At 32.0% G+C, this 24161-nt stretch overlaps 1 protein-coding gene across 1 annotated transcript; it reads right to left on the reverse strand.

Annotated features, from left to right (window-relative positions):
- Nucleotides 1–1486: 1486 nt before the first annotated feature.
- LOC132749159 (calcium/calmodulin-dependent protein kinase type IV-like) lies at nt 1487–23889 on the reverse strand. The gene is made up of 12 exons (XM_060738856.1): nt 23711–23889; nt 19197–19275; nt 17183–17245; nt 16279–16361; nt 15933–16005; nt 14446–14484; nt 13900–13951; nt 12991–13065; nt 7880–7955; nt 6097–6214; nt 5255–5413; nt 1487–2448 (listed from the first exon to the last, which is right to left on the reverse strand). Exons 1-12 carry the CDS (start codon nt 23803–23805, stop codon nt 2332–2334), a joined length of 1029 nt encoding a protein of 342 aa, XP_060594839.1. The 5' UTR covers nt 23806–23889; the 3' UTR covers nt 1487–2331.
- Between the last annotated feature and the right edge of the window lie 272 nt (nt 23890–24161).

A 24161-nucleotide genomic window follows, 5' to 3' on the forward strand; every position in this document is an offset into this window, starting at 1 on the left:
TAATGTGCCTAATGTAATGTTATATTATTGTTGTGTGAAACTTCAAAGCCCAGAGCTTGGATTTTTGACATGTAGCATCAAATTGTAGTTTTCTACATATTAGTATTATTAATCATGACCCTTGGGTCAAATTGGCCCTGCCCCAGAAGTCTCTTGCTTTATGTATAGGAAAACACATCTTTTTGTGAATATAAAACAAATTGACATTTGAGTGTATATTGCCTCAAATTTGCAGTGCTCTTGTTTTACTTCCTGCTACTTGGTTATATTTCCTTTCACTATAGAAAGATGCCCCGTTTTATCTTGGCAGAATAAAGTTATTACAAATTCAAATCTAAAACACTAACATGGATTGTACTAAATCTAATCCCTTTTAGAACTTGGAAAATTCCTGCTAGATGTTTTACTTGCCTAAGTCTATACTCATAATCACTAGAAATACTTGAATCTACAAGACTTTAGTGTTTTAGCATGGATTTTAAGTTATTTCCCTTTGTGAACTTGAATAGCTTAAGTTTTGTGGAATCCATTTGAAACTTTATGTGAGGGATGTTGCATATATACATTATCTCTCATGTACAGACTCAATCAAACCGAGTCTGCAATTCTCTTGTAATTTTGTTGTAATTAATGCTTCCGAGGGATCACTTTGTCTCCAGATTTTTTTACAAGTCGTTCAGATTATAATTGTATGTCAATCACCAAGACCCGTAACTAGCATGAAAGTTAGAAATTATTTAGAAATCCCCCCCCCCCCCCCCCCAAAAAATTAAATTTGGGCATCCTTCTCTCATTTCAAAATGGTTAGATGGGTCAAAAATAGAAATGGCCTGGTTGCATTTGTATACCAGATACCACGAGGCTTTGATGTTACTAAAATTTTCTACCATTGACCATTAATGTCGAAAATACGAGTAAATCTGTTATTATTGCTTCAAGAGTTATGAACCTTGTCACATAAGATGTAAATAATAATAACATAATAATAATAAGGAATTAGTATTTGAAGTTTGAGGTAGATACCTTTAAAACTAAAGAAGTTATAGTAAAAAATAATATTTTTTTCAAGTAAAAAAAATCTAAGTATATGGGGAGATAATTTTTGCAATATTGCTGCTAAAGTTATGAACCTTGTCAAATAACATGTGGTTAATACATTTGAAGTATGAAGTTGATCCCTTAAGAAATAAATAAGTCACAGTAAAAAATATTTTTTATGGTAAATTCTAAGTTCAAGGGAAGATAAATCAACAACTTTTGGCGCTAAAGTTATGAACTTCGTCACATAAGATGTGGTTGATGATAAGGAACATATGTTTGAAGTTTGAAGTTGATACTATAAGAAATAAAAAAAAATATAGAGAAAAATATTTTACTGCACCAAAACTTTAATCTAAAATCTGGACGCCGACGCCATGGCGAGTAGGACAGCTCTCCATATTCTTTGTATAGTCAAGCTAAAAATGACAAACAGTACAAGGACAAATAAACATCTAATTTTTTACTAGAGTGAAAACAGTTCATAAAATGATCAGTACATAAAATATAAACATATCACAGAGTTATCTAATAGTCTCTTTAAATAGAAACAAACATAAAAGACAAGTAAAGGTTGTAAAACTGGTGTGAGAATACTAAGCTTTAAAAAGATCAATAACAGATAATGAAAAAATAGTATATCTGTATAACTTGATAGATAAAATATAAACACTGATATGTAAATAATATTTCATTGTAATGTTTACAGTAACTTGGCTAAATCGATCACAGCAGTAAATTGTACATAAACATTATTTTATCATTATTTCCAATGAAAGTTCATCTTCGACATACACACACACACTAAGTGTCTGCTATTCTATATTCATTAAGTCCATGATAGAAGTAAAGAAAGATATCCTTCACAAAACTCATACAATGAAAAATGCATATTGATCGTGATACCTTGGTGTAACATAAATTTAGTCCTAGGTAATACTGGCAACAACATCATTGGTACATTTCAGATCTGTATACACCAATGTAATTCTTGAACTTTTCACCTGATTACATAAGTAAATTGTTAAAAAAATCACTTGCATTATTATGTTGACTTAAAACTTGAAATTATCTCATTCCATTTTCTCATTATTTTTGTGGGCCCATTGTTAATGATTATTCATGGGGAAGTCAAATGCTTAAAAACACCTAATGATGTAATTTTTGAATGAAAACTTATTTCCATGTCTTATTGTTCGCATGGTTTGTATTCATTTTTTGTCACATGACCGAGTAGAAACTGGTTTTACATCAGAGTTTGTGACAGGACCTGCATAGTTATGTCAATAAGTTTTACATCAGAGTTTGTGACGGGACCTGCATAGTAACATCACTTGTAGAAATTCTATCTGTTTGCTGCTGCGGCATCATAAACTGATTACCAAGAGCCATCGTTATATCTGTTAAAGCCTAAAATAACAAAGAATTTTGTTTTAAAAGTTGGTTTTATAGCAGTGTTAAAGTCTAAAATATCAAAAAAGTTGGTTTTATAACAGTGTATCTAATGATAGCAAAAAGGGTGGTTTTATAACAGAATATCTACTGTTAAAGCCTAAAAAAATTGGTTTTATAACAGTGTAACTGTATCTAATGATAGCAAAAAAGTTGCTTTTATAGCAGAATATCTACGGTTAAAGCCTAAAATAACAAACAAGTTGGTTGTATAATAATGTTTCTAAATATCATCATCTCATCAAAACAATTGTGCCACAAGTTCTAAGCAAAAAAAGGTATGGACTTTAATAATATGTACATATATCTATTTAAGACCGTTGGTCATTCCATACATTTTTCATTACTAACTAAAGTATGGTAAAAATGTAATACTGTAACAAAGTGTTAGTTGAGGTAAAATTACAAAGAGCATCAACAGCGCTTTTTTTTGTAGATACTTTAAGATAGCACAAGCAAACAAGAGGGCCATGATGGCCCTGAGGTCGCTCACCTGTATATAGGCCCCCCCAACCCCCCAACGTTGCAGGGCCAATTTAACCCAAGGCTTTTATTTGCACAAACTTGGTAGACACCCATAAGAAGATGTTTCATGCTAAACATCTAAACTCTAGCTCATTGGGCTTTTTAAAAGTAGATTTTTTTAAGTTTTTATTATACACATATAGTTAAAAACAATGACACCCCTGGGGCCGGGCCAGTTTTGACCCCAGGGCTTTTATTTGAACAAACTTTGTAGACACTTACTAGAAGATGTTTCATGCTTAATATCTAAACTCTAGCTATTTGGGTTTTTCCAAAGAAGATTTTAAGTTTTTGCTATACACATATAAAGAAAATCAATGACCCCCCGGGCGGTGCCAATTTTGACCCCAGGTCTTTTATTTGAACAAACTTTGTAGACAATCACTAAAAGATGTTTCATGCTTAATATCTTAACTCTAGCTATTTTCAAAGAAGATTTTTTAAGTTTTTGCTATACACATATAAGGAAAATCAATGACCCCCGGGGCGTGGCCAATTTTGACCCCAGGGCTTTTATTTGAACAAACATGGTAGACACCTATTAGAACATGTTTGATGCTAAATATCTTAGCCATAGCTCTTTGAGCTCTTTAAAAGAAGATTTTTTAAGTTTTTACTATATGCATATAGGGAAAATCAATGACCCCCCGGGGCGGGGCCAATTTTGACCCAAGGGCTTTTATTTGAACAAACTTGGTAGACACCCATTAGAACATGTTTCATGCTAAATATCTTAGCTCTAGCTCTTTGGGTTCTTTAAAAGAAGATTTTTTAAGTTTTTACTATATGCATATAGGGAAAATCAATGACCCCCCGGGGCGGGGCCAATTTTGACCCCAGGGCTTTTATTTGAACAAACTTGATAGACACTTATTAGAACATGTTTCATGCTAAATATCTTAGCTCTAGGTCTTTTCGTTCTTTAAAAGAAGATTTTTTAAGTTTTTACTATATGCATATAGGGAAAATCAATGACCCCTGGGGCGGGGCCAATTTTGACCCCAGGGCTTTTATTTGAACAAACTTGGTAGACACCTATTAGAACATGTTTGATGCTCAATATCTTAGCTCTAGCTCTTTTGAGTTCTTTAAAAGAAGATTTTTTAAGTTTTTACTATATGCATATTGGGAAAATCAATGACCCCCCGGGGCGGGGCCAATTTTGACCCCAGGGCTTTTATTTTAACAAACTTGGTAGACACCCATTAGAACATGTTTCATGCTAAATATCTTAGCTCTAGCTCTTTGGGTTCTTTAAAAGAAGATTTTTTAAGTTTTTACTATATGCATATAGGGAAAATCAATGACCCCCCGGGGCGGGGCCAATTTTGACCCCAGGGCTTTTATTTGAACAAACTTGATAGACACTTATTAGAACATGTTTCATGCTAAATATCTTAGCTCTAACTCTTTTCGTTCTTTAAAAGAAGATTTTTTAAGTTTTTACTATATGCATATAGGGAAAATCAATGACCCCCTGGGGCGGGGCCAATTTTGACCCCAGGGCTTTTATTTGAACAAACTTGATAGACACTTATTAGAACATGTTTCATGCTAAATATCTTAGCTCTAACTCTTTTCGTTCTTTAAAAGAAGATTTTTTAAGTTTTTACTATATGCATATAGGGAAAATCAATGACCCCAGGGCTTTTATTTGAACAAACTTGGTAGACACCTATTAGAACATGTTTGATGCTCAATATCTTAGCTCTAGCTCTTTGAGTTCTTTAAAAGAAGATTTTTTAAGTTTTTACTATATGCATATAGGGAAAATCAATGACCCCCGGGGCGGGGCCAATTTTGACCCCCAGGGTTTTTATTTGAACAAACTTGGAAGACACTCACTAGAAGATGTTTCATGCCAAATATCTAAGCTCTAGCTCTTATGGTTTTTTAAAAGAAGATATTTAAAGTTTTTTCTTTTGGTTGCCATGGCAACCAGAGTTCTGCATGGAATTAAATTCTTTGAACAATTTTTAAAGGTGACCACCAAAGAAACATTCCTGTGAAGTTTGGATGAAATTGGCTTAGTGGTTTATGAGAAGATGTCATTTAAAGTAAAAGTTTACGGAAGGACGACCGACGGCCGGACGCCGGACGAAAAGCGATCACAAAAGCTCACCCTGTCACTTTGTGACAGGTGAGCTAAAAATGACTGGTTAGAACTCAACTGCCTCATCATCATTATTTTGATGTATTATAATAATTGCTTTGTATTTGACCCCTCTTGTCGCTTTACCTTCATTTTCCTTCTGGCATTGAATGATTTGATATTGTTCTGTGTCTTCTCCATATGTTCACCTGATGCTGCCATTCCTTTCACCCATGGATGTTTTAAAGCTTCCTCTGCTGTAAGCCTTTTTTTACTGTTCACAGTCAAAAGTTTTCTTATCAGGTCCTAAAATCAGTCAAAAAAGTTTTACTATTCACAGTTCTAAGTTTTTGTATCAGGTCCTAAAATCAATCAATAAAGTTCACATTCAAAATGATCTTGTATCAGGTCCTTAAATCAGTCAATTAAGTTTTGTTATTAGTCAAACATTTTTGTATCAGGCCCTAAAATCAGTCAGTAAAGTTTTACTTTTCACAATTAAAAGTTTTTACATCAGGTTCTTAAGTTAGGCAATAAAGTTTTATTGTTCACAGTGCTAACATCAGTCAAAAAAAAGTGTTACTGTTCACAGTCAAAAAAAATAACATATCAGGTTCTTCAATCAGTCAATAAAGTAATTAAGATACATCTTGATTGTTCTAGATTTTACATCAATTATGCTGGCAACAACTGAACAAATGTTTCATGATTCTATTCAAATCGCTTTTAAGCTTATTATAATGTTTTGGCAGATTTGAAACAGATCTATGCTTTTTACTTTCTGTCATCTTTTACATCACATATTCATTCACAAATCACTCATTCATTTATTCATTCATTCATTAATGATAAGTTAATTGATTTTTTTGTAAAAAAAAACAAAAAACAAAAACCCCACAGCAAAACAAACATACAAGCTGTAAAAATCCCGCCCCAAAAGGTTTCAGAATAATGGTATTATAACTCCCAGAATGATTGTTAAGACTAACCTTTGCATTTTCTCCTATATAATCCCAGTATGGTGAATCAAATTCATAATCTCCCTTGATGATCTTTTTGTACATATGTTGATCATTATCATCATAAAATGGTTCATAACCACACAACCTGTAATTACACAGTAGAGTCATGATATGAACAACTGAGCCGTGTCACGGCAAAACCAACACAATGCATTTGCGACCAGCATGGATCCAGACCAGTCTGCGCATCCTCGCAGTCTGATCAGGATCCATGCTGTTCGTTATCAGTTTCTCTACTTGTAATAGGGTTGGTAAACGAACAGCGTGGATCCTGATGAGACTGCGTGGATGCGCATGCTGGTCTTGATCCATGCTGGTACAAAACCCATTATGTTGGTTTTGTCATGGCACGGCTTAATTCATTTTTTTTGTTTTGTCCCAACATCACTGTTTAAAGTTATGTTAATACTCTCCAGCTTGACTGTGACTCTCCATGCTTAGTTTAATGTGAATTCACTTAATTTTGTGATTTTGTTGAACATTTTCATGGATTGTCTGGTTTTGCAAATAAGAAAAATGCATACATGAAATTCAAAAATCATATTACTGCAGACAAAACAAAAATTTGTTGAATCTTACATTCCTGGATAGACCTATGCACAAAAACAATGAAAATTAGCAACCTGACTAAAGTTCAGTGCTTCTTATATTTACATGAAGATCTGATTGCCAGTAACACATATTCACATTCTAGCTGATATGGCTATTTTTAGCAAACCTTGCAGAGAATTATTTTTTTTTTTAAAAAAAACACAAAAAAACTTGAAGTACATGCATGTTTTTGGAATATAATTTTTGCAAAACATTAGATCGTTTCTTGGTATCTGAGTGTTGAATTTAGGTAATTTATCTAGTAAGTGTTGATGCCGCCAGTTTTGGCTGATTGAAGGGTAACAAGAAGAAGCATGACAAGCTCTGAACTTCAGTCAGATTCGAAAATTAATTTTCAACAAATAATAATTATTCACAAATAATAATGATTTTGCAGTAATCTAAAGGAGGCACATTGATTGACTTAACTACCTTCTGCAATTTATTAGGATAGCTTCCAAAAATAAAATAATGTGAATACAGTCAGAAATTAATGCAAAGAAAAATAACGTTCGATAGTAAATATATGTTGAACCTAATTAAGTGACGATTCTATACATGATAATTTAGATAACTTGTTAGATTAGGTTTAAGTCATCACTTGAATCTGTAAAGACAGATAAGGAGATAGGGATACTCTGTACAGTTATTGTTTTTTTGTTGTCATCAAAACCAGTACACATGCACTAATTTATTAATTATAAATGATGGTAAACAGTAATGAACTACCAGAGTAAATTTAGAAAGAAATACAAATAAATTGTCAATAATGTTAATAGAAGGTTTATATTAAACTGCTCATTTCCTATATCACACTTTTTGGGCAGGAAATTGAATTTACTTTCAAAATATGTTTAATATGATAACTTTCTCAAATGATTTTTTTCTTCATAATCTCTGGTATATTTGAACCTACAGCTGTAAGGGGCAAGTTATTCAAAGCAATTTTTACCACTCAACCACCTCATAGCTACTATAAAGAAACATCCAAAGAAAAAAATATCTTTAAATAAAAGGCATAATTTTATATCTTGAAATAAAAGGCATAATTATATATCTTACTTTTTAGTATAATATTATGAAAATGTCATACAATTATTGTTTAATAAGTAGCAAATTTTCTATATGTATTTACGATGTTACACAAACATTAACTTACAGAATATATGCAATCACTCCTATGCTCCACAAGTCAACAGGGCTTGAATACTGAGACCCTTTAACTACCTCAGGTGCTAAAATGTAAAAAGAAAATGCAAAATCATTCTATTCTGCAGGTCTAAACTAGAGTTTATTCCGTTATCCTAGAAAGGTGAGGGCATTATGTGAAATAAATCAATACAAAATAAAAACATTACATATTCTTGCATAAAACTGCAAACACATACATAATAGGTTAAGAATACATGCATTAATAGATAGATTCCTATTACTGCATGTTTTTTATTATTGTTATGCCCCATATTTTACATCAAATTCTTTAGAGTTAAGATTGCTAAAGAATTTATTATTGTAAAAATAGCTTGTATGTATATAGTTGATTATATTTGTATTTTCATTTTTTTTTTGTATGTTTATAAATGGTTTTATGTATATTTTTTGTTAAATGAAAACTGTTAAATGACAATTAATATTTCTTTTCAAAAACCCTAAACTTTGGAAGCCATTTAGGAAATTATTAATCTTAAGGATATTAATTAAATAAACATCCCATACTCTAGTAAAAACTGTCATAATCTCAAGTCTGCCTAGAGTAATAAATTTATAATATCTTTTTGAAAAACTTGTTAACCTATCATCACTTTCTGTGTTAAATAATGATGATATTTCCTCTATATGTATAAAATGTGTGAAACTTATCAAAAAGTCGATTTATCTATAATCCTTTGGCTTCCAGCTTGTTTGTCACCTGGAATCAGTATTTTCCTATTTAAGCAACTGAAATCCATCCAACTTCATCATTCGAAATTGGATATTAATAAAATAAAAAGTTAAATTTATTTTCAACTCTTGATTCCAGCCCGGCACCTTCCATATCCTTAGTCCCATAGGTACTCCTCGTATTATAGTGTAATATCAACAACAGAGAATTCTTGCGCGTATCAAGAATATTTCAGCGCATATCAACTGGTGGAGAATAAAGTGGTGGAATCTCAGGTCGACACTGTTAAAGCTACAAGCTACACAGCAACAAGCTAACTGGAAACGAAGCTAAAGTTACCTTAATGAAGATAATAAGAAGTCACTTGATTTAAACAACGCCAGAAACACAGAAAACATTGTATTATCTTGAAAAAGATAGGACAAGATCTAAAAGGGGCGTGAAGGAAACATATTTATCTAAAATAAAAAAAACACTAAAAAGAAAGTTGGTGCTTCAATTTTCCAAAAAGAACCATCAAATAAGATAGTCAAAGGTGTTTAACACAGTACAAACTTGGAATAATAAGAACTTAATAAGTTAACACTATCCAGTGATAAGTGTGTTATCAAAAAAATTTTAGTAAATAATCAGGAAATCATCACCACAAGATGACCTGCAACAGCCACAGAAGTATAGAAAAACACAAGGAAAACAGCCAGATGAAAGGTCACAAGCCAGAAACAATATACCCTGCAGAAGATGTAGTGGTAAGGCATGTTCCTCTATTAACATTGTATTAGAAAAATAATTATGTAAGGGTGGAATCATTTTACTTAAACAAAAAGAAAATGGATAATATCAGAATAAAGAAATTGTGCCTTTTTTTTGTAAATAAAGCTCATGTAGAGAGGCACACCAAAGTTAAAATCAGAAGGAAAAAAGTTTTTCTTGTAGAACAGAATGTAGGTTTCAAAATTCCAAAAAATACATTTTTAATTAACCCAAGACACTGATGAAAATAATTAAATTCTGAGATTGCAAAACAAATAAAAAAAAAATAATGGCAAAGCAAATGTTAAATTTGATATCAGGTACTGATAAAAGTAAGCTACAAAATGTAAAAAAAAATCTACAAAAAACTTATTGAAGATACATGTAGTTAAAATTAAAACTATAATAACTGAAAATAGTAAAAAGCCAAAATAGGCCATTCAAATCACAGGTTTTTTACCATAAGGAATGACAAAATGTCCAGGCTAAACCTAGTGGTAGGCTGCACTGGTTCAAAGCTTAAACTGAAAAACAGTTTAAATAGTGATAAAAAAAAAAAAAAAAAAACTAGGGATAGAAGATAATTGTCCCCATAGTGATGATAACTATCTGAAACCCATACATGAATGGGAAAAGGCAACCCAAATATTTTGTAACTCCTAAGTCATATTAAACAATGAAATTTGATGTTAAGTTTATTAATGTAGCTGGGTTTACAGCTTCTTAGCTGGTGTTCATGGAATTCCACCCTCTTTTATCTTTACTTATCTGTCTAATATTGAATATCAGTAGTGAGTCCACAACCTTATGTTGTCTTAATAGTGCTAAATCTCTCTTTCCCCTTTCTTAATTTGGCTCGCTACTGGCATTTAATCAATTTCTTCACTTTAAGAACACCCTTGCTATGTAAAGTTTACACTCATGCTATTGTTCCTTTTTGCTGTTGTACTGATGTATCAGCTTCCTTCACTGTGCTCATGACAATATAGTATCCCATCTTTAGCAGAACCTCTGCTTGATGGACAAAAATATTTGCCAACAAACTGGCAAGCTTAACTTTGTTGCATACTATTTGATGAGTATTACAATTATTTGATGAGTGTTACAATCACTTAAGATGTACTATCATATGCCTCAGAAAACTGACCCATAATTGTCTGAAAAAAAAATCTCAAGCTTACAATGCTTTGGTTACAAATGTACCATCTTTCTTATATATACAAGTCTGCTACAACAGATAGAACAGTTAATCAAAATTTTAATTTTTCAGAATGATATCACTGTTTTACAATTAAAAGACTTGATTTGCTCTTCAACATTAATGGTATCTTGGCCAAATTTCATAATCAAAAACAAAATGAATGAAACCATATTGCAGGTAGAAAACGAAATCCTTGTTCCAATTTATAAGGTTCGCAGGCTAAAACACGTTCTAAAGAAAACATTTTTAGTAAATCTATATACCAAGTTTCAAGGACAAATGATTCCACTTCATAATTGGCTAAATTAAGAGGAACAGCCTTACATAAAAGACTTTATAATCTATGTACATTTTTGTATATATGTTTGTTGTTTGTTTCCATATGTTGCATACAAGTTTATTTAGTTTTTAAAATACTTTTGTTCTACTTTTCCAAACAATTTAGTCCATCCGATATTATATATCAATACCCCTAAACTTTGGGGACCAAAGCTAAAAAGCCAGGGGAAGTTGTTATGCCCCATATTTTACATCAAATTCTTTAGAGTTAAGATTTCTAAAGAATTTATTATTGTAAAAATAGCTTGTATGTATATAGTTGATTATATTTGTATTGTCATTTTTTTTTGTATGTTTAGAAATGGTTTTATGTATATTTTTTTGTTAAATGAAAACTGTTAAATGACAATTAATATTTCTTTTCAAAAACCCTAAACTTTGGAAGCCATTTAGGAAATTATTAATCTTAAGGATATTAATTAAATAAACATCCCATACTCTAGTAAAAACTGTCATAATCTCAAGTCTGCCTAGAGTAATAAATTTATAATATCTTTTTGAAAAAACTTGTTAACCTATCATCACTTTCTGTGTTAAATAATGATGATATTTCCTCTATATGTATAAAATGTGTGAAACTTATCAAAAAGTCGATTTATCTATAATCCTTTGGCTTCCAGCTTGTTTGTCACCTGGAATCAGTATTTTCCTATTTAAGCAACTGAAATCCATCCAACTTCATCATTCGAAATTGGATATTAATAAAATAAAAAGTTAAATTTATTTTCAACTCTTGATTCCAGGTATGTTTAATTACTTACATATATTTCTTTATTGTTGCATTAAATGATATTGATTGTAACATTATAAATATTGTGTTTTTCATATTCATATAGAATTTGTACTTTTGTAAATATAGTTTAAAACTTGTTAACATTTTTAATAGCAAGTATCATAACAAAATATTATTATACTGATGTAAGAGTCAAACATGAACCTTTAATTATAAGTATTATTTTACTTAATTATTTCTAATATTTCATGTCTTGAAGATATAATATAGAATTACAATATGTTGTATATAATTTCATTTACTGTACAATTTTTGATTTACAAAGTTAATTTGTCATTAACAAAGTCTTGTAAAAAGTAAGCTTTGTTACAATTATAATACAAATAGTTTAAGTAAAAAAGTAAAAATTAAAGCTTTTTGAAATCATAGTAAAATTTTATTGTAAAGTTCTTTTTAATATTTCGGTGTCGACAGGTACTTCTCACTAAGTCAATAAGCGAGTTATTTCCCTTGAATTATTAATTCCCTATTTTTATAAATAAAGTATTCTTTGTAAATTTTTGTACACTATTTTGAATGCTTAAATGATCTGCTGTACATGTTTAATGATCATGTCAATGATTGTGTACTTTGTAGTTTCATTTCATTCTATAGTTATTCCCCTTTAATGTGTTAATTCCCTGTTCTTTTAATTAAAGTAATTTTAAGGTATTGTCTCATACTATTTTGAATGTTTAAATGATTTTACTGTACATGATTAATAATCATGTAAATGATTGTGTACCTTGTAGTCATTTCATTCTATAGTTATTTTGTTTTATTCTTCTTGTATTTGTAATCATCATTCGAAGTTCGGAATTGGATATTAATAAAATAAAAAGTTAAATTTATTTTCAACTCTTGATTCCAGCCCGGCACCTTCCATATCCTTAGTCCCATAGGTACTCCTCGTATCATAGTGTAATATCAACAACAGAAAATTCTTGCGCTATCAACCAAGATATTTCAGCGCATATCATTATGCTTGACTCAGGGTGCAATGTACAAACAGCTTATTGCAATGACAGGCCCTGTAGTTTTATTGTGAAAACACAACTGTCAAATGACATCACATTAATAATTTGCATACAGTGGAAAGCATGGTACAAGCAATAACTTCTTGATAAAAATACTAATTATGAAGCGCTGAGTTTTCAATTTAGACTTATACTTTTATGCCAGAATAGCACAAAACACCTTTTTGTGCATTAACATGTGCAGAAGCCATAGACTTATAAAATCCTTCACCCTGCCAGCTCTAGCTTTAAATGTGTTCTATAATTATATTGGACATGCTATATAAAAATATATATATATAGTTACCACAGTAACCAGGGGTACCACACACTGTGTTTGTCGTCAGTTGTTGTCCAATAATTTTTGATAAACCAAAGTCAGCTGCAATGTAAAATCATGACTTAATTAATTAAAAATCAATCAATGCAGTTTTCCATTGTGTATGAATATATGAACATCATATCATACAGCATAATGAAACACATCAGTACAAATTTGAGTAATATATCCAATAAAGCCTTCATAAAATCTGACAAAATTTCTTGACTCTACCTGTCTAAATAAATAAAATAAATATTTCCCAGAACAGAAGCTATGAAAGAAATGTATTAAACATGGAACTTGCACTTTCTTTCCAACAAATATTAGAAAATGATGGTGATAAAATTGGCTGAATTTATTATATTTATGATATCTGATGGTTTATAATGACTTAATAATAATATAAGTAAAGCAAACAACCTTTTTTAAAATGTACAATGCATATAGCTTGTTGAGTCTTTATAACAAATTTATTGCACTGTACAACTGTTATCTTTTATTCAAATAAGAAATAGCTTTATAAATGTTCAGTACATATGTACTGACACGCCATAAACATCATGGCTGTCAAATGCAAATTGATGTCACAAACATGCAGTATGTGATATACCAATAAAATGAAGATGGAATTCACTGAATGCATTACATTAATAATGAAATGTTAGGGCATCACGTGACTGCATGTCTCTAGAAAGGTTAAATTTTCATGCAACATAAATCATTAAAGTGCCCTTAGCAGTAGCTAGGGCATGCAAATGTCATTTGTACCCAGTCTATAAATACATAAAGCTTTACATTACCTTCGAAATAAAATAAATCACAAGTATTTTAAGCATTTGTATCACAATTGATTAATTATATTAAAATTTCATAAAACTGAACTATTTTACTTACCAATTTTTAACTTGGCATCAGGGGACAAATTTTCATACAACAGGTTTTCAGGCTGAAAAAATATGCATATAACTATAAGCACTTATATAAGTGCAGTTATTAAAAAATAAGAATTTTTTTCAGCATGGAATTTTGATACTTCTTTCTCCAAAACAAAAAACATATTAATTATGGAAAAAAAATAATGTCTAAACCTTTTACTTTATGTCATAGTGCCTCTTGAAATATTATAGGAGCACCCAATCAATGTGTCCATTTCATGTTTTCTATTACGAATAATTCTTGTTAAGGGTGCCCAAATACTAAAGCCATTGGGACAATTATCTGGCAAAACAGCTTACTTTAAAAGAGAGTGTTTATTTTGCAAAAAAAAATGATTGGAGATTAATTTTGTCATCACCAAAATTACAAATGTAGTTCATTTTAGAGAAATATAGTGGCAGTAACCATGTAGGAGCCTCAGCCTCATTTCTAAAAGTGTTTTAGTTTTTATATCTTGATTGAAGCAGCCTTTTTGGTTTAAGAACTAAATCAACTTGTACCAACCTTCAGATCTCGGTGAATTATACCATTCTCATGAAGGAACTGAAAATAAGAAAAAACAGGATTAAGACCAAAATTATAATAATAATAATAATAATAATAATAATAATAATAACAATAATAATACTAATAATGAGGATGATAATAATAACAGAAAGAAAACTGTTAAGTGTTACCTTAAAACAAAATTATCTGAAAAAGATTTTTCGTTTTTTTTTTTAAAAATAATATAAAAGTTTGACTTTTTTTATTTAATTTTCACCAATTACAAAAGTTCATAGCACAGCTTTACATGATAGCATAAAAATGCTTTAGATACAACATACTAATTAACCTGTTTCAGATTTTTGTCCTGAGAAAAGTGTTCCTTGCAGGTTACTTAGATTTGTCTCAAAGAGACAGAACTTATGTTATTTAAAAGATCTAAGCTTTATTACATGTATATGATTTCCATGTACTCTAATAGAGGTGTTACCTGACCCAATAACCAGGTACTGAAGTACTTGTCCCAGCTCTTGTGGGAACAACTGATTATAGATCTCTATTTTCTTACAAATCATATAATGCATTTTATGATTTACATATTCAACACACCAGTTGAGCATTACAAATATGTGTCTGACTGCCTTACACTCTGTCCAGAGCTGTTACATAACAAGAGCTGCCACAGGAGAGGCAAAAAATATCTCCTGATCTTTATGACACAGTACATTATGTAGTTCTGTGCAATTAATTTTGAAAAAAAAATGAGTTAAGCTTGAAAAAAGTCATTTAAAAGTATAGAATTTATAGTGCAGACAAAAAATGTTCAATTTAACCTTCAATGGTGACTGAGCATGAGTCTGCACAGTTGCAGCATGGGTTTTGAACATTGCCTTGTTGAGGTAAACATATGAGCCAAGTTTATAAAAAATGCCTCTAGGGATACAGGATTTAAGATGTCTGATATTTGACCTTAAAGGGTGGCCTTGACTTGGAGTCTGCACAGACGCAGCATGGTTTATGCACATTGCCTTTTCGAGGTGAAAATTTGAGCAAAGTTTGAAGAAAATCCTTCAGGAGGCACAGGGTTTATAGAGCAGACATGAAATTGTCTGATATTTGACATTTGACCTTGAAGGGCGAGCTTGACCTTAAGCTGGCACAGCAGTGGCATAAAGTCTGCAAATTGACATGCTAAGGTGAACATTTGATCTAAGTTTGAAAAAAATCCTTCAAGGAGTATAGGTTTATAGAGGACACAAAATTGTCTGATATTTGACCTTTGACCTCCAAGGGTGAACCTGATCTTGAGCCAATACAGAAGTGGCATGGGTTCTGTACATTGCCTTGTTGAGGGGAACATTGGAGCCAAGCTTGAAGAGAATCCTTTTGGGTATCTATAAACATTATAGAGTAGACCAACTGACCAACACAACAAAGTGTTTTCTGTATCTACTATCTTACCCTGCCTCCACATCATGTTAATTAATATATAATGTGATTTATACCTGAACTGCAATAAGCATTTCTTTCACAGCCAATGCAGCATCTTTTTCAGAATAATGGCCCCTATTTGTGATTCTATAAAAGATAAATTTATGGCATATTAAATGAAAATTCAGCAGAGTATCAATAACAGCAAAGAAATATGTAAAAAAATGCAGACTAATAAGTGATGATTTGTCTGTTATAAAAATGCAAGTATTCAGTATCTAAGTGATTTAATCTCTTTTTTTTTCAAAGTTTTTTAAAGTTTAAGGTAGGTAGCAAGATTTAGAGTCAGTTCAAATATCAACACTTCTATTTCAGTAGACAATACTTTTTCATGCTTCTTATAATGTACATGTAACTTACCGTTCAAACAATTCTCCTCCAGTAACAAGCTCAAGCACCAGTAAAATTTGTGTGGGCGTCTCAAATATTCTATTCATCCGTATCTAAATAAAAATTCACCGTTTAATTACAAGATTTCGCAAGCAAAATTAATCTGATAACTACAACATGACGCGGCTTTCTACCCATGACCTCTGAACATTTGAGGCTAAAGTTGAGCTGAGTTGAGGCTATATAACACTACTACTGAAAGCAACCAGGTATTTTTGTTGGGGATACTTCAACAATGCTGTATAATTATTTTTTGTAAAATAACCATATCAGGTGAACCCCTTGTAATATATCATATCAAGCAATAGGAAATACATTATCTCCTATAAGCTGCATGCAACAGAATGACTTCTTTGGACCTTTCTGATAATGTTTCTGCAAATATTGTGTATCTATAACGACAAATTAGTTCTAAATTATAAAAAGATGGAAAAATTCATAAAGCAATAGCTAGATAGTTGATATAAAAATCAAGTGAACAAGTTATAACTCTTTCTTTCTGTTTGTACATTCAACATGATAATGATTTAAATGTGATAGCCAGAGTTTTAGACTTCTGTAATTCAACCTTTAACCTGTTTAACTGTTTAATGGATTTGCCCTGCTTTGAATAGGAACAGTTCATTTAAAATTTAAGGATTTCAAAATAAGCATCATTTATTATCAAAAGTACATTTAATGAGCTACCAACAGTATAGGGTATGTTTATGCAGCCTGGACTGACTCTATACTGTGGTGGCAAAAGCTAACAATTTTCAGTTCAAACAGGTAAAAGAAAAATAAGCATGGCAAAGATCAAACAATTAAATGATGCAAGTACATTTATAAACATTATGCGAAGCTATGCATGGACATTTTAAATCTGAGTACCTACCACATTGTCATGCTTGATTGTGAGTAAAATGCCAATTTCTGTTCCAACAACTTTTCTGTCAACCTTAAAAGAAAGAGAATAATGTAAAAAGAATTAGAAAGTTTGTTGTTTTTTTTAAAAAAGACAATGGAAAAGAATACACTATTTTATTTATTTTTTTTTTTTATAAAGATATCAAATTTATTTTATTTAGCCAGTAGTGGATAATACTACAAATTAGAACAAGAGGGCTATGATGGCCCTTAGTCGCTCACCAGAAACAACTGCTTTTCAGTGTTGGAATGTCAATAAATTCTCATATTAAACTTGAGCATAGAATATGTTTAAACAATAATTTGAAGAAATGCCATGACCTGGGGCATTTAAGCTTTAGCTTAAACAGGGCTAATCAAATTAATATGAGCAAACTTGATAAAAGACTACATTGTACCTACAGAATGCTACAAAGTTTAGTGATCATCTATCAATTATTTCAGTAGGAAATGATGTTTGAAGGTTTTTTTCTATTTTTAGTTTTAGTGGCCCCTAATAGGGGCTAATCAAATAAATATAAGCAAACTTGATGAAAGACTACCCAAGAATGCTACAGACAAAGTTTGGTGATCATCCATCAATTGGTTCTGAAGTAGGAGATGTTTAAAGATTTTTCTATTTTTAGATTTAGCGGCCCCTAAAAGGGGCCAATCAAATTAATATGAGCAAACTTGATAAAAGATTACCCAAGAATTCTACAGACAAAGTTTGGTGATCATCCATCGATAAGGTAGGTAAAAAAGACATTTTAAGGTATTTCTATCTTTACCTTTTGCGGCCTTTAAAAGGGGCCAATCAAAATAATATTAGCAAACTTAATAAAAGACTACCCAACAATGCTGCAGACAAAGTTTGGTGATCATCCATCAATTAGTTCTCTAGAAATAGACATTAAACGGTATTTCTATTTTTAGCTTTAGTGGTCCCTACAAGGGGCAAATCAAATTAATATGAGCAAACATGATAAAACACTACCTGAGAATGCTGTTGACAAAATTTGGTGATCATCCATCAATTAGTTCTGTAGAAGAAGGTGTTTAAAGGCTTTTCTATTTTTAGCCCTAGAGACCCCTAAAAGGGGCCAATCAAAATAATATTAGCAAACTTGATATAAGGCTACCTTAGAATGCCACAGACAAAGTTTGGTGATCATCCATCAATTAGTTCTGTAGAAACAGACGTTTAAAGTTTTTTCTATTTTTAGCTTTAGCGGCCCCTAAAAGGGGCCAATCAAATTCATATGAGCAAACTTGATAAAACACTACCCAAGAATGCTACAGACAAAGTTTGGTGATCATCCATCCATTAGTTCTGTAGAAGAAGATGTTTAAAGGTTTTTCTATTTTTAGCCCTAGAGACCCCTAAATGGGGCCAATCAAATTAATATGAGCAAACTTGATAAATCACTACCCAAGAATGCTTCAGACAAAGTTTGGTGATCATCCATCCATTAGTTCTGTAGAAGAAGATGTTTAAAGGTTTTTCTATTTTTAGCCCTAGAGACCCCTAAATGGGGCCAATCAAATTAATATGAGCAAACTTGATAAAAGACTACCCAAGAATGCTACAGACAAAGTTTGGTGATCATCCATCCATTAGTTCTGTACAAGAAGATGTTTAAAGGTTTTTCTATTTTTAGCTTTGCTGACCCCTAAAAGGGGCCAATTGAAATGACATGAGCAAATTCAAGTGTGACTGTCACAAGGATGCTACAGACCAAATTTGAAGTAAATCTGCCCAGTTAGTTTCAGAGAAGAAGACGATTGTTGACACATGACGACGGACGCTGGAGCATCCCCCTTTGATACTAATAGCTCACCCTGAGCCTTCGGCTCTGGTGAGCTAAAAATGTAAACATTTGTCATGTACTTAGTTTCTTCGTTTTGTGTTTATTCAATTATAAAATTGAAAAAAAAGTATGTTCCATATTTAATTAAATTACAAAAATAATATGAATTAACAATTGAATGAATGAAAATACCTTTTTATTAATGATTTTCACAGCGTAGGGCTGACCAGTTCCTCTGTCAGTGCATTTGAATACTTTAGATGTTGCACCACTAAAAAGTAAACATTTTTTGTAGTTTTCTTATATTGCAAAATTTCAAAGGAAAGGACCCGTGAGGGCAAGAACTATATACATACAATGCGATATTATTAGTTATACAAGTTGCACACAGGATATAAAGGAGAATATAGAGATATGAGATAAATATGACCCAATGTCTGCTAGCTGAGAGTTTTATTATATCTGAACGGCTTTACCTCATATATCCAGTCAGCAACTTGTATAACAAATTTATAATAACGTAAATTGTTATTGAAGTCATTGAAGTTTATAAGAGAAACCAGCAACTAAATTAGACTGTTTTCAAAGAAGCACATAAAAAGGGGCTTGAAAATAAGATGACATCAGACTTCCAACAGCTACACAAACCCTGTGTAATAAAAAGTAATTTAAGTATAAAGTCATTAGAGTGGTTAACTTTTAACTATTGCTCTAAAGTTATAACAATTATCACCTGCATCAAAGCTACAGACCTTTTAATTTTATAATAACTTATTTTTGTTTGCTATGTGTAATTAGGTGGATAGCTCAGTCGGTAGAGCCGCCGGATGGTATTCCAAGGGTCTGAGGTTTGAGTCCTGGTTAGGCTGCACATTTTTCTCACCCTGTGACATTTGGCACCCAACGTGAGTCCGTGATGGTATAAGCTTCCAGTCCAATTTCACATTGTTCTCTGTACCCATTAGAAATTCCGAGGACAAATTTCAATATACAACAGGGGAGAATGTCACGGATCAGAACTGTTCACTATTTAGGGGGGATAGTGATCCTGAGGTCCTGGGTTCTATCCTGGGTATCACCCTTCGGATATTTAAGAAACACTTTCAGTGTTTCCCACCTACCAAGAGGTGTACTGATAAGAAATCCAGGTAATCCTCGCATGAATCAGTGCTATACACTGGGCTTGTAAATAAACAAATGGGTTTATTCAAAAACAGCTAGGGAATGTTTCTTTGATTACCTTGTATCTCATAGCTGTCTCTGAAGTCATGTCTACATCCCCGCAAGGGGTTTGACATTAATGGAAGATAGATATATGGTTCCTTTTGAAACAAAGTGAGAAGTGTAGATTTTACAGGTATAAGCCATTGCTGTTGGGTCAAATATTTGGCGATATCATCATGTGGTTCACCGTTGCGTGTCCCTGTCTGACAAGTAATTGCATACATGCCATATCCCCTGCTGGGGGACAAAACCCCCCGATTTTAAACCGTGTCTCCCAATCTCCCGCTGTGGGATCGAAATCCCCCGATTTTTAAAAATTCAACCAACAAAAAAATAAAGCATCATTTTTACCAATAAACATAATTTAACGATAGACATAAACAACTTTTACAACTATACATGTCTGAAGTAATAATCGCCACATTAAACAGCAGGGGTCTAGCGAATAATTGCATTGTTGGTTACTCCGACACACTTCAGCTGTCAAGGAATATACAACCAATGTTACTTGTATGACAATTCTCCTTTGTTAAACCTGTCAATCAGTGTCAGTATTGCAGGTGCTTAACCAATGACAGCGTCCGACACTGAATGAGTGACATATCAATTTTTTTTGGTATATAGATGGTACTTTAATTTTCTTTGAGACTGTATTAAGAGACTCCCTGTCATACATTGTATGTAACCTTTTTTTTTTTGAAGGTCCCTTGAAAAGTCACATATGACAGTCTCGACTGTGTATTGCTGAAAGAATCAACAATGTCATGTATGAAAAAGTATGTGATTTCGGAAGTACCACATTTCGGATACATGTTTTAGTTGTTATTTATTTTTGATTCAAACTTGAAAATATCAAATGATGTTGTAGAAATGTTCATTTTCAAAATAAAATAGGGGAAATTTAATTATATGTTTGCATCGTTTTAAGATTATGACTGGTTTGTGCTTGCTTAAAAATCCCCCTACTTTTGGTCCAAGTCCCCTGCTTGGCTGGAAATATGGGTAGCAAGACACTTCACCCTCCAGACACTTCACCTCTCAAATTTTGAAGACACTTCACCCCTCAAGACACTTCACCGGTCACCCACTTCACCCCCCAAAATCAGTAAGACCAGTGTTTTTTTTCACTTTTGGGGGAAGGGGGTCGGTGCCCATTGGAGGGGGAAAAATGCAATAGGAGGGGGATTTTTATACGGATCTAAAATATTGATGTGTCACATGATAAACTTGTTGGGATACCAGGAGTAGCTCCCCTTACCTATATGAAAAACCTTGCTTAACAGTAAGTCTTACAGGCATAAAATAAAGCATTTTTCGGCAGTTAGTTGCATAAAAATGATATTCATTGCAGGCAGATTTGGGCTGCCATATTATAGGGGGAAATTTCAGCTTTGAGGGGGGAAAAAAACATACTATTTTGAGGGGGGAATGGGGAGAATTTCGCAAAATATTTTGGTGAAAAAAAACACTGAAGACACTTCACCCCTCATCCAATTTTTTTCTTTTAAGTAAATAAGCCAACAACATAATGCTTTTTAAATCATATGCTTATTTTAATAAATTCTTAGTATTATTTGATTAATACTTCTTTAATTAAAGGACAATTAACAGACATAATTATCTAAGAGTAAATATTTGTTTAGTAAATAATACAGAAATCATTTACATATAACATGCAATAAAACAAAACATTTTACTGGTTCAAAAAACCACATTCTTATAAATGTCCATAAATTCACCCTGACTTTCTCCAAGAATTCCTCAGGGACTCCACTGAGGTTTAAAAGCCTAAAAACATAACATTTGAATTTCTGCCATAAATGAGCTGGGGCACTTTAAACAGAAATATATGAAAAGATAGCTAAGAAATATACTTTGAAATAATTTGAAAATCGTATTTTTATGCTTTTCTTAGCCAGATTTGAGTGAAAGTGTTTAAACGCTTTTCATTTTGTGTCATTTTTTTACAATTTGAAAAATTATTCAGGAAAAACAAAGTGCGGGAATGATCAGAAATTTTGCACAAAGATTAGTGGTCTAAACCTACATCAAATGGTACACTTATCTGGAAAAAATATTTTCAGTCTCATCATGTCAAAAAACCTCAGTGGAGTCCCTTAAAGTCATGATCATCGTATTGCCCAATGTTAAACAAAGCACTTCCATCCATTAAGTGTTCATTGCCTTATTTTATGGTTATTAAATGTGTTGACCATGTAAGGGACTTGGGTGTTTGCTTTGATGCCAAACTTAGTTTTGACAGGCATATACGAAAAAAGTGTCAAATAGCCTACTCTCAACTTAAGAACCTTAAATCCATTCGTAAGCATCTGTCTCAGAAATCAACTGAAATACTAATTCATGGTTTAGTCAATTCCCACATCGATTTTTGTAATGGACTTTTTGCAGAAATACCAGTTTATCAAATAGATCGACTTCAGAGACTCCAAAACCAGGCTGCTCGGGTAGTAATGAATGTGTATGACCAACCTAGTGCTGATCTCAGAAAATCTTTCCATTGGTTACCAGTCAAGGCATGGATTATGTTTAAAGTAATTCTTATTGTTTTCCGAGTAATACATGGAACAGCTCCAACGTATCTCATAACTTTGTTTAATTGTGTGAGAAGAAAATACAGTCTAAGATCAGCTGATGATGACACGTGTACACAGTTTGTTGTGCCAAGACGCAGGACCAGACTTGCTGACAGATCTATTTCTGTTATGGGACCTAAATGGTGAAACGCCCTACCAAAAGAATTAAAGTGCATTGCATCGGAAATTGCATTCAGAAAAAGACTGAAAGCACACCTCTTTGAACAATTTTATAGATAAAAAGTTTCGTCAAATGTGTATATAGTTTTAAACTGTGGAAATGACTTTGACATTATAGGATCTTGTGAAGCGCAACAGAATATAACTGTATAAAGTGTCGCGCTATAAAAATACCTTTGATTGATTTATTGAGTGATATTTTAGGGCAAAAACAACAATTTATATCCTTTGTCTTTGGTCAATTACATGATAAAATAATAATAAAATATGTTAAAGAATAAACATAGGGCCTACTCAATCACTATTGAATACATTTAACATTTTCTACATAAATAGTTGTTAAACACAAAATAAAAAAAAAGGGGGGGGGGTGAAGTGTCTCAATCAAATTTCTTAAAATGAGGGGTGAAGTGTCTGAGGGATGAATTGTCTGCAAAAATGGGTCTTGGGTGAAGTGACTGGGGGTGAAGTGTCTGTAATATGGCATGTATGTAATTGTGAGGTCCCTGGTTCAAATCCCAGCCAATGCGTAGGAAATTATCAGGTTTACAAACAAATTTTAAATATTGAGCGAAAGAAAAACTTAAGCTGACATAATGGTATAAAACCCATAAAATTAATCTATTATAAAAGCGCACATAATTTTTCGGGAAGCGGAATTTTTTGTTGGTAACTATGAAAACAGGCGCTTTTATTAAGACTTATTACCATCCAAGCTCTTTCCCTAGCTCAAACAAGTCATGGAAAGATATGTCCTTGATGCTTTCGTGGATCCAATAGTCTTGCACTTCTTCCTTCGGCATATTTTCTGTTAAGAATACTTTATTATTGAATTTCTAAATTTTAGTTGTCAACCGTTTGAGAATTGTTTGTTTACTTCCGGTTTACTAAAAAGTTATGCACGAATAGAAATATATCGCTCTCATCTGCAAAGAGCGGAACGCCCCATTATTTGCTAAAAAAATCATTATCCAAAACGTATTAGTTCTGATGTAATGATGCAATTCTTTTAAACGATTGTTAAGTTTAAAAATAAGTCAGTTAAATTATATTTAGGAGGATCTACTCCCCAATGTAGCGAGTACAGAAATTGTCTGTGAAATAACTTTATTAAGTGTAAACTTTCTTGGTGTTGAAATTGATTCTTTATTTAACTTTG

This window comes from Ruditapes philippinarum, unplaced genomic scaffold (assembly GCF_026571515.1).
Source record: "Ruditapes philippinarum isolate M1 unplaced genomic scaffold, ASM2657151v2 ctg21_1_1_1_1, whole genome shotgun sequence".
NCBI lineage: Eukaryota > Metazoa > Mollusca > Bivalvia > Venerida > Veneridae > Ruditapes > Ruditapes philippinarum.

Bases quoted from the DNA above. Each gene is read 5' to 3' on its own strand.
- LOC132749159 (XM_060738856.1), bottom strand. From the start codon at position 23,805: ATGCCGAAGGAAGAAGTGCAAGACTATTGGATCCACGAAAGCATCAAG. The intron at 17,246-19,196 runs GTATTTTCATTC...CTTTCTTTTAAG, and splicing joins TGAAAATCATTAATAAAAAG to GTTGACAGAAAAGTTGTTGG. The intron at 5,414-6,096 runs GTTAGTCTTAAC...GACTGATTTTAG, and splicing joins ATATAGGAGAAAATGCAAAG to GACCTGATAAGAAAACTTTT.